The 12,181-nt window shown below is 36.0% G+C and overlaps 1 protein-coding gene across 1 annotated transcript in view; it reads left to right on the forward strand.

Annotated features, from left to right (window-relative positions):
- Nucleotides 1-12,181, forward strand: part of DNAH14 (dynein axonemal heavy chain 14) — an 862,921-nt gene that overhangs the window by 667,712 nt on the left and 183,028 nt on the right. The window contains 1 exon segment of the mRNA XM_053607548.1: nt 6,219-6,314. Coding sequence (XP_053463523.1) covers nt 6,219-6,314 — 96 coding nt within the window.

The following is a 12,181-nucleotide window of genomic DNA, read 5'->3' on the forward strand; positions in this document are numbered from 1 at the left end:
TACTTCTATGAAACCTACTTATATTTAGTCACACTTTCTTATGAAAGATATAATACAACTATAGCCCAGGATAAAGGAGAGAAATGGAGTGGGAAGGGAAGGAATGGAGGGGATTTGACAGAGAGAGGGTAAACGGGGGGACCACACCTATGGAGCATATGACAAGGGTACAAATCAGATCTGTCGAGTGTAGAACATAGATGTTTTATCACAATAATCAAGTAAATGAGGTGAAAGCTATGTTGATTGGTTTGATCTAACCACGTCAGATTGTATAAAAAAAATCAGCACATTGTACCCTACATATGCATGAATCTATTCATGATCTATATGTATTTGACTTAATAAAAAAATTGCTTATCAGGAAAAAAAGATCTCTATAAAGAGATCTATGAAACTCTAAAAAGAAATAGCTAAAGATATTAACAAATGGAAAAACATACCATGCTCATGGCTGGGAAGAATCAACATTGTTAAAATGTCCATACTACCCAAAGCAATATACATTTTTAATGCAATTTCTATTAAAGCTCCACTGTCATACTTTAAAGATCTTGAAAAAATAATACTTCATTTTGTATGGAATCAGAGAAAACCTTGAATAGCCAAGACATTACTCAGAAATAAAAACAAAGCGGGAGGAATCATGCTAACAGACCTCAGACTATACTATAAATCGATAATGATCAAAACAGCATGGTACTGACCCAAAAACAGAGAAGTAGATGTATAGAACAGAATAGAGAACCAAGCGGTGAACCCAGCTATTTACCATTACTTCATCTTTGACAAGCCAATTAAAAACATTCAGTGGGGAAAAGATTCCCTATTTAACAAATGGTGCTGGGTGAACTGGCCGGCAACCTGTAGAAGAAATTGGACCCACACCTTTCACCATTAACTAAGATAGATTCTCACTGGACTAAAGATTAAAACTTAAGACATGAAACTATAAAAATAACTAGAAGAGAGTGCAGTGAAAACTCTTGAAGAAATTGGCCTGGGTGAATATTTTATGAGGAGGACCCCGGGGCAATTGAAGCAGCATCAAAAATACACTACTGGGACCTGATCAAACTAAAAGCTTCTGCACAGCCAAGAACACAGTAAATAAAGCAAGCACACAGTCCTCAGAATGGGAGAAGATATTTTCAGGTTATGTCTCTGACAAAGGTTCAATAACCAGAATCCACAGAGAACTCAAATGTATTAGCAAGAAAAGAACAAGCAATACCACCTCAGGCTGGGCAAGGGACTTGAAGAGAAACTTCTCTGAAGAAGACAGGCACATGGCCTACAGACTTATGAAAAATGCTCATCATCCTTAATCATCAGGGAAATGCAAATCAAAACTACTTTGAGATATCATCTAACTCCAGTAAGATTAGCCCATATCACAAAATCCCAAAACCAGAGATATTGATGTGAATGTGGAGAAAAGGGAACACTCCTACACTGCTGGTGGGAATGCAAACCAATACATTCCTTTTGGAAAGATGTTTGGAGAACACTTAGAGATCTAAAAATTGACCTGCCATTCGATCCTACAATTCCTCTACTAGGTATATACCCAGAAGACCAAAAATCACATTACAACAAAGATATTTGTACCAGAATGTTTATTGCAGCCCAATTCATAATTGCTAAGTCATGGAAGAAGCCCAAGTGCTAATTGACCCACAAATGGATTAATAACTTGTGGTATATGTACACCATGGAATATTATGCAGTCTTAAAGAAAGATGGAGCCTTTACCTCTTTCATGCTTACATGGATGGAGCTGAAACATACTCTTCTTAGCAAAGTATCTCAAGAATAGAAGAAAAAGTATCCAATGTACTCAGCCCTACTATGAAACCAATATATAGCTTTCTTATGAAAGCTATAACCCAATTATTGCCCAAGAAGAAGAGGAAATCAGAGGGAGGGGAGGGGAGAAGATGGGTGGAGGGAAGGTAGTTGGTGGGATCACACCTACATTGTATCTTACAAGAGTACATGTGAAATTTACTAGGTGTAGAATATATATGTCTTAACACAATAACAAAGAAAATGCCGTGAAGACTGTCTTAATGTTTGATGAAAATATTTCAAATTTATATAAAACCAGCATATTGTACCCATGATTGCATTAATGTACACAGCTATGATTTCATAAAAAAAAAACTTTTGTTTCTTTGATCTTTTGCATTTTTTGTTTCAGTTTCATTTATTTCTGCTCTGATCTTTATTAATTCTTTTCTTCTACTAATTTGGAGTTAGATTTGCTCTTGTTTTTCTAGTTTTGTGAGGTTCACAGGTAGGTTTTTTATTTGATGTTTTTCTATTTTTTTATACACTTATTTCTATAACTGTTCCTCTTATTACTGATTTTGCTGTACCCCATAGGTTTTCATAATGTTATGTTTTTGTTTTCATTTATTTTGAAAATTTTTTCAACTGCTTTTTTTATCTCTTAATTGATCCACTGGTCATCCAAGAGCATATTGTTTAATTTCCATGTGTTAGTATAGTTTCAAGTGTTCTTCTTGATTTTTAGTTTTATTTCAATGTGATCAGAGAAAATACTTGGTATGATTTCAGTTTTTTTTCAAGACTTGTTTTATGGCCTGTCCATATAACAAATATATGGTCTGTCTTTGAGAATTATCCATGAGCTGAGGAAAAGAATGTGTATGCTGTGGCTAATTAGATGAAATGTTCTATAAATATTGTTAAGGTCTGTTTGACATACAGTGCAGATTAAGTTCAATGGTTTCTTTATTGATTTTCTATCTTGATGATATATCCAATGCTGAAAGTGGAGTATTGAAGTCTTCACTGATTATTATACTAGGGTCTATTTTTAGCTCTGATAATATTTGCTTTATATATCTAGCTGCTCCAATGTTGGATGCACATTTAAATGCATTTTGACTCCTGTATCATTTTTTGGCTCTTTTTACAGTTTTTATCTTGAAATCTGTTTTATCTGATAGATATAAATAGCAACTTGCACTCTTTTTTTGGTTTCCATTTGTGTGGAATATTTTTTCCATACCTTTATTTTCAGTCTACGTGTGTCTTTATAGTGAAGTTGGTTTCTTACAGACATCATATACTTGGCTCTTGTTTTTTCATCCATTCTGCCCTCCTATGTCTTTTGATAAGAGAGTTTAGTCCATTTGAAGTCAATGTTATTATTGACAGAAAAGGACACATGACTCCCATATTGTTATTTGATATCTGGTTATTTTGTAGTCCTCTCTTTCTCACTTCCCTCCTGTCTTCCTCTATTAAAAGGAATTTTCTCTGCTAGTACGTTTTAATTTCTTGCTTTTTATTTTTTGTTTATCTTTTGTGTTTTTTTGATTCGAGATTACCATAAGATTTGCAAAAAACATTTTATAATGAATTATTGTAAACAAATGACAACTCTGTTTATAAATAAACAATGAGAAATCCAACAGAAATTCTATCCTTTAAATCCACCCCCTTGCTTTTTAAACTTTGTTGTTTCCATCCATTTCGAATTATGCTCTTTCCAAATGTTATTTTTGACAGTTTGTCTTTTAGCCTTCCTACTCAAGATGTAAATGGTTTATACACCCTATTGCAGCAATATGCAAAAATATCGATATTTTTGTACTTACTGTTACCAGTGAGTTGAAAACCTTCAGATGATTTCTTACCCTTTGTTAGCCTCTTTTTCTTTCAGATTTAAGAACTCCTTTTAGTGTATCTTATAGGACAAATCCAGTGTTGATGAAATTCCTCAGCTTGTGTTTGTCTAAAAGTGTTTCTTTCTTCTATATGCTTGAAGAATATTTTTGCAGGATATAATATTATAAGGTTATGTTGATGTTTTTTCCTCTGACTATGTCATTCCACTCTCTCCTGGCCTATAAGGTTTCCACTGAAAATTCTGCTACCAGGTATTGAAGCTCCTTTATATGTTACTTTCTTTCATCTTTCTTATTTCCCGTAAGACCTTTTCTTTATTTGTGATCTTTGGGAGGTTGATTATTAAATTCCTTGAGGTATTCTTGTTTGAGTTATATCTGCTTTATATTCTATGACCTTCCTGCACCTACATATTGATATCTTTCTCTAGGTTTAGATAATTCTCTGTTATTTCTTTGAATAAACTTTATGCCCCAGTTTCTTTCTCGACTTCCTCTTTAAGGCTAATAACTCTTAGATTTGCCCTTTTGGGCTATTTTCTAGATCTTATAGACATGCTTCCTTCTCTTTTATTCTTTTTTTCCCTTTTGTGTGTTTTTAAATACCCTGTCTTCAAGCCAATTCTTTCTTCTGCTTGGTCAGTTCTACTATTGAGAGATTCTGATGCTATTCTCAGTTTGTCAGTTTGAAATCTTAAACTCCAGAATTTCTGCTTGATTTTTTTTTATTATTTCAAACTCCTTGTTAAACTTCTCTGATAGGCTTCTGAATTCCTTCTCTGTGATGTCTTGAAGTTCATTGAGCTTCTTCAGGACAAAGATTTTGAATTCTTTGAAAGTTCACATATCTCCATCACTCCAGAATTGGTCACTAGTACTTTAGTTAGTGCATTTGGTGAAGCTGTGTTTTCTTGGATGTTCCTGAAGCTTGTGGATATTTGTCAACGTCTGGACATTGAAGAGTTAAGTATTTATTTTAATCCTCACAGTCTGAACTTGTTCGAATTAATCCTTCTTGAGAAAGTTTTACCCATGTATTTGAAAGGGATTGGGTGTTATGCTATAAATATTTGGTTACTGAAGCTATATCAGCACTGGGGTTAACCCAAGCATAGTAATGCTGTGACTCTTGCAGACTCCTGGTGGTACTGCCTTTTTTTTTTTTTTATTAAAGCATAGCTGTGTACATTGATATGATCATGGGGCATCACACACTAGCTTCATAAACCGTTTGACACATTTTCATCACATTGGTTGACATAGCCTTCCTGGCGTTTTTCAGTTATTGGGCTAAGACACTTACATTCTACATTTACTAAGTTTCACATATATCCTTGTAAGATGCACCGCAGGTGTGATCCCACCGGTCCCCCTCCCTCTACCCACATTCCCCCTCCCTCCCCTCCCTTTCCTCCTTCCCCCTATTCTTAGGTTGTAACTGGGTTATTGCTTTCATGTGAGAGCCCTAAATTAGTTTCATAGTAGGATGGACTTAGGTAAGATACAAGAGCATTCCCTGGATTACAGGTAAAGCCTCTCATTCTCTTCCCTCACCTTTTGAGCTGGGCTGCTAGAGTTGAGAGAGGAGTGATGTGAGCACTACCTCACAGCCCAAGCATCAGGTCATCCCTGAAGCCAGCCCAGTGTCACTCAAAGTCTGTGATGACTATTTTCTGGCTGCCTCTGATGTTTCTTCAAAACCCAAAGGTTCTCTAGTCAGGAAGTGGTGAATCCTGCCACGACTGGCTTCTTCCCTTCACGGCAGCATATTTCCCGACTGGTCGAAGGTGGGTCCAGAAATTACTTACAGGAACTAAGGCCTGGACCCAGAAACTTCTAACATCTGCTTGATGCTTTATTTTACTGTGGCTTAGCAGGCACCCAACTTACAAAACAAAGTCCTCTGAGCTCTTCCCTTTCCCTTCCTCAAGTGGAAGAAGACTCTCCTGAGCTGCACTGCCTTATAGTTGGAGGAGAGGTGACACAGGACCTGGTTTGGTCACCCTTACTAGTGTCTCACTAGTGTCTCATGCCAAGTCCACTGACCCTGAACCAGCACCACCACAGGAATTGCCCAAGGATTGCAGCCTTTATAACCTGACTGCCTTAAGAATTTAGTCCAAACCTTCAGGCCGCTTTTTCTTAGCTAGTGGTGGGACTAGCCAGAACTGAAGTTTGGGGACAGAGGCTGGTCTAAATACTCCCCCCATGGGCACTGGCAGAATTATACCCCATGCTGTGTTTCCCTTCTGCCAGGGTGGCCCTGAGTTTCAGTGCAAATTCCATAATCACTTCACTCATCCTTCTCTGGGCACACAGTTTCTCTCTCCACTTGGAGTGTTAGCATGGTACTACTGGATGGAGGAAGGGTGGTGTAGGTGAGGCAAGATTGTCTTTTCTGCCATCTTCAATGCTTCTTTCCTTGATAGAATATTAAAACCAGTTAGTGTAATCACTCCCAATTCCCCCCCCATAAATGCGTTTCAAATATAAGTGATATTTTTAACAGTAAACCTCATTTTTTTGATAATTAAATGCTCTGACATTCTCTTTAAGCTGGTGGTCCCTAAACAAGTCCAAGTAGCTGAAGCTCAAAATGCTCTTAAAGTTGCACGACAACGATTGGCAGAAAAACAAAGAGGTTTACAGCTGGTGAGTGTTATTGTACTTGTTAAATTCTCAATGCATTTATAAACTAGACAAAAAAAATCAGGGAAAAGTCATGATATTAGTAGAGCTTATCAGTTAAAGATAAAACGGGGATAATATGTGGAAAGAAGAGATTAATTATGAGAATTAAGTAAATAATGTAGATGCTATATGTAAAGCTCTAGTGCTTGTCCCATAATAAAATACTATGATGTTAATTATCATTGTTTTAACATTTTACTTTACCATTTCACCAAATTTCTCCTGAGAGATCTTTATAACTTCATTCTACCAAAGACTTAAACAGTATCAATCCATGTTCTTGAAAAATCTGTACTTCACTTCTTTATATCAATTATCTGTTGCTTTGTAAAGGCATGATTATTTCTTAAATGTCTTGATTTTAAATTAAAAGTATCATTATCATTATGAAAACTAGAATTAAAATTGATATCCCTGTCACCTATTTATTTCACATGCATTTTGAGCTGGGGGTAAAGTAATATACTTCAGAAATGGTGCACTACCCTGCAAATTCAGTCTGTTGACATCTTTTGGCCTATACAATCTCCTCTCTTTTTACCTTCACATATTGATGAAGGTTTCAACATTTAAAAATTGGGAGATTTTATTTTAAATCTGAATTTTTATCTTCTCTTTGAAAACTTAGGAGGTCTGGCAACCTAAGCTAGTATTCGCATTTGGTTATAATCAGCCCCACTTACTTCAAACACTTATGTTACCTACCTGGGCCAATAACCATTCTTTATAATTCAAATATATAAAATTAATTAGATGTTTTTGAAGGAAATAAATTGAAATGAATTTACTTTATTTTGATGTATCACTTTATTCCTAATACTTCATTATATCTTATATTTTATATAATTTTATTTTGATAGGTTCTGATAATAGCTAACACTTATTGAATACTTCCTATGTGACAAGAACATAGTGTTAGTGTTTTATATACATTTTCTTATTTAATCTTCAAAACAACATTCAGAAGTAGATGTTTAAAATTGGAGAAAATAAATTTGAAAGACTTAATTTGTTGAAGACCTCCAACTACTATGTGAATGATGCCCACATTTTAACCTAGGTCTAACTCTAAATCTGATGCACTTAACTATGACACTATAATAACACTTAGGTATGACACTATAACATATTTCTATCCAGGAGTAATATATTTTTATTCAAAACATTTAGCAAGCACAGGCACCAAGCAGTCAGAATGATCACTTGTCCTGGGGTAGAAGCAAAGTATTAGAGGTGGCTGGCTGAGTTTAAAAAGAAGGTATAGGCCCAAGGTGGTTAGTGCCTGCATGCAGAGGTGTTCTCTGGATCATGGGGCAGAACCATTTAGCAATCACTTACAAAAATATGCCAACATTTTAACAATTATGATGCCTGCATAATGTATAACACTTAATATTAACCCTATTTCCTTCTCACACAAAAATCAATGAATGAAATAAACCCACAAAAGAAATATTTTCTTCAACTTTTTTTTTTTTTTTTTTTTTGTAGAGACAGAGTCTCACTCTATGGCCCTCAGTAGAGTGCCATGGCCTCACACAGCTCACAGCAACCTCCAACTCCTGGGCTTATGCGATTCTCTTGCCTCAGCCTCCCGAGTAGCTGGGACTACAGGCGCCTGCCACAACGCCCGGCTATTTTTTGGTTGCAGTTTGGCCGGGGCCGGGTTTGAACCCTCCATCCTCGGTATATGGGGCTGACGCCTTACCGACTGAGCCACAGGTGCCGCCCTTCTTCAACATTTTTAAGAAAAATATTAAACATTATACAATTTGGGAAAATAGAGCATTCAAGAAATAATTTTTAATTTAACAAAAGTGTCCACTTCTTTTTTATAACAATTACTAGAACCTCTTTGTAAATAATTTTAAAACCTGAATAATATGCCTTGTTTTCCAAGACATTTTTAGTCACTAAATGTCAATTTAAAAAAAAATTGAAAGCTTAAATAAGCCAAAAATCATGGATTTTAAAAGGTATGACAGATAGAACAACCAGGGAGAAGAAAAACAATTAGAGAATTTGAATAACACCAACCAAATAGACCTAACAGACATATACACATAATACTCCACCCAACAATAACAGCATACACATTCTTTTTAAGCACACATAAAATATTCTCCATGATAGACCATTTGGTAGGACACAAAATGTCAACATATTTCATAGAAAGTATCTTCTCTGACCACAATAGAATGAAGTTTGAAATAAATAACAGACAAAAATGAGAAATTAACAATATTTGAAAATTAAATATAATATTCTTAAATAACCAATGGGTCAAAGAAAAAAAATCACAAGGGAAATTACAAAATACTTAGAGACAAATGAAAATGAGATGCAACATATCAAAACTTATGGAATACAAAAAAGGCAGTACCCAAAGAGAAATTTATAACTGTAAATGCCTAAATTAAAAAACAAGAAAAATCTCAAATCAATAGCTTAACTGTGCGCCTCAAGGAACTAGACAAATAAAAATAAACTAGACTCAAGGCTAGCAGAAATAAATAATTAAAAGAGTAAAGCAGAAATCAACAAAATAGAGACTCTTTAAAAGTACAGAAAATAAAAGAAACCAAAAAGTTGGCTCTTTGAAAAGATTATTAAAACTAACAATCTCTATTTTAGACAAAGAAAGAATTTACAAACTTGAAAACAGGTCTTTTGAAATAACTCAATCAGACAAAAAAAAAAAAAAAGAGTTCTCACTTTGTCACCCTCAGTAGAGTGCCATGGCATCGCAGCTCACAGAAACCTCCAACTCTTGGGCTTATGCAATTCTCTTGCCTCAGCCTCCCAAGTAGCTGGGACTACAAGCACCCATCACAACACCTGGCTATTTTTTGGTTGAAGTTGTCCTTGTTTGGCAGGCCTGGGCTGTATTCAAACCCTCCAGCTCCAGTTTATGTGGCTGGTACCCTTAGCCACTGAGCTACAGGCACAGAGCCAAAAAAAGAAAAAAAGAGTTTGGGAGTTCCAGCAAAAGAAGAGATAAGGAAAGGCATAGAAAAGCTATTTAATGAAATAGTAGCTGAAAATTTCCTGAGTCTTGAAAAAGATAGTAACATTCAGATTCAGGAAGCTCAAATTCCCCAAACGTATTAAATCCATGTAGATCCCCCAACCAGAAAAATACAAGAGAATCCATCAGTAAACAAACCCTACAAGAAATGCTTAAGGAATTTCTACATCTGGAAATGAAAGAATGATATCTACCATCAGGAAAATATATGAAAATATAAAACTCACTAATAAAGTAGATACATGGAAAAAGGAGAAAGAGAATCAGATATTATTACTATAGAAAACTGTCAAATTACAAAGATATGAGAGAAATAAAACAAAAGATATATAGTACAATCTAAAACCAATTAACAAAATTACAGAAGTCCTCACTTATTGATAACAGTCTTAAATGCAATAAACAGCTTAAATTCTCCAATGAAAAATATGTAAACTGGCTGAATTTAAAAAAAAAAAACCTATCTGCTTACAAGAAACTACCTTCACCTAAAAAGACACACAAACTACAGGTGAAGGAATGAAAAAGGAAATTCCATGCAAATGGAAACTAAAAGTGTGCAGGAGTAACCATACTTATAAAAGATAAAATAGACTTTAAGTCAAGAAACATAAAAAGAGGCTAAGAAAATCATTATGTAATGACAAAAGATCAATTTAGCAAGAGAAAATAACAATTGTAAATATATATGCACCAAATATCAGAGGACCCAGCTATATAAACCAAATATTGTTGGAGCTAAAGATGGACCCCAGTGCAATAATATCTAAGGACTTGATCACCCCACTTTCAGCATTGGACAAATCATCTAGACAGAAAATCAACATTAGACTTAAATTGCACAATAGACCAAATGAACCTAATATCCCTTTGGTGACACAAGGAGGCAATGGGAGACTTCTGGACCCTAAAAGGACAAAAGCAGTGGAGAGGTGGCAAGTGTTTGCATTAGGTCTGAGGCCAGAGTAGCTGCAGCAGTTGCAACGGCTGCAACTAAGCAGCAATATGAGTCTGCAGACAGGGAAGCCTTCCTTGTGGATTGTTTTGTTTTTTTGGAGTTGGGCAGTCAGTTGAGTTACCTTGGGAGACCTTGGGCAAGTGAGCAAGTGACTAAGCTGTGCCCAGAGGCCAGGACTGAGCCACTGGGCCAGAATAGAGCTTTCATTGTTTGGCTGCAGGCTGCATGCAGCCATTACGGGAGAGCTGCCCTGAAGGCTTGGCCCTCTGGATCCCAGAGTGATGCCCATGCTGGGAGACCTTGGGCCAGTAAGCAAGTGACTTTGAATAGCACCTAGAGCCAGGACTAAGACACCAGGGAAGAATGGAGCTTTCATTGTTCAGTAGTGGGAGAGCTGCCTTGCAGCCTCAGCCCACAGAGTGAGGCTGATTCTGGAGCACCTGATAAGCAGGCAGCCACTTCAGGAGAAATCCCAGTCTCACATGCTTTCCTTAGAAAGCCTCTGCTTAGCCAAAGGTTGTGGTTTTGAAAGGTCGAAGCATGTCTATTAAGTGGGCTGAGGAGAGATTCAGGCTCTCAACCCTACAGGGTTTGAGAGCAAAGAAGTCAGCAGAGGCCTCCAGTCTTCATCTTATACAATTGTATCAGCATTCTGATTAGTATCTTATACCCCAGAAGGCCACTTGTTGAGAGAGAGATGTATATAGTTTTGTTTTCTTTTTCTTTTTCTTTCTTTTTTTAACATTTTCTCCCTAGATTTTTCTTTTTCTTCTTTTCTTCAGTTTTCTCTTGTAAATATAATTTTTCATTGTTGCTTCTTTAATAATAAGAACTTCATTTTTGCTAGTTTTTCCACCCCTGTTATTTTTTTTCCCCCAATTTTATCCTGTAAGGTTTTTATTTGGTTGGTTTGATTTGATTTATAGTATTTTTGTTTTTCTTCTCTATTTGGTGAAGGTGGGATACTGTGTCTGCTCAGGCTAACAAAGAGCTGCAGACATCAAGGGAACCACACAACCCATCAGCCTCAGAGGTTGGAGTTTTTTAAGTGTGGGTCTAAGTACCCTACTGTACTCTGGTCTCTCTTTTTGTACCTCTCTTCTTTTTTGTCAACCTTCCCTTTTACTCACCTTCTTTCCTTTCTTTTTTTCCTTCTTTTTTTCTTTTTTTTTATCTTTTATCCCTTCTTGACCTTCAATCTTCTTATCCTTTTAGTCCTGTACCAAAAGGACACATCAACACCTCAGAGGCACAGTCACTTAAAGAGCAAGAGGAAGTGAAAGGGAAAAGTAGGGCAAGGAAAAAGAAAACTCTCATGAGGAAAAAACAGCAGAAAAATCCTAGCAACATGAAAAACCAGACCAGAACAACCCCACCACCACCATCACAACCAAGAGACCAGGAGGTAGCTACTGCAGAGGATTTCACCAATAAAGAAATATTAGAAATGACAGAAGGGCAATTTTAAATATGGATGATAAAAATAATGAAGGAAATTGCTGAGAAGGTGGAAAATAACCATACTAGAGGATATTATAAATGAAAATTTCCCAAATATCACCAAAGATTCTGACACACTCTTTTCAAAGGGATATCAGACCCCAGGTCATCTCCACTTGAATAGAGTTTGTCTATCACTTTGTGATGAATGTGTCCAAAGTCAAGACAAAAGAAGAGATCTGCAAACCACAAGGAGTAAGTGCCAATTGACCTACTTGGGTAAATCCATCCAGATAACTGCAGACATCTCAAATGAAACTTTCAAGCCAGAATACAATGGTCATCTATCTTTAATCTACCTAAACAAAAAAACATTTTTAGCACAGAATTCTATATCCTGCA

Source organism: Nycticebus coucang, chromosome 10, assembly GCF_027406575.1.
Source record: "Nycticebus coucang isolate mNycCou1 chromosome 10, mNycCou1.pri, whole genome shotgun sequence".
Taxonomy (NCBI): domain Eukaryota; kingdom Metazoa; phylum Chordata; class Mammalia; order Primates; family Lorisidae; genus Nycticebus; species Nycticebus coucang.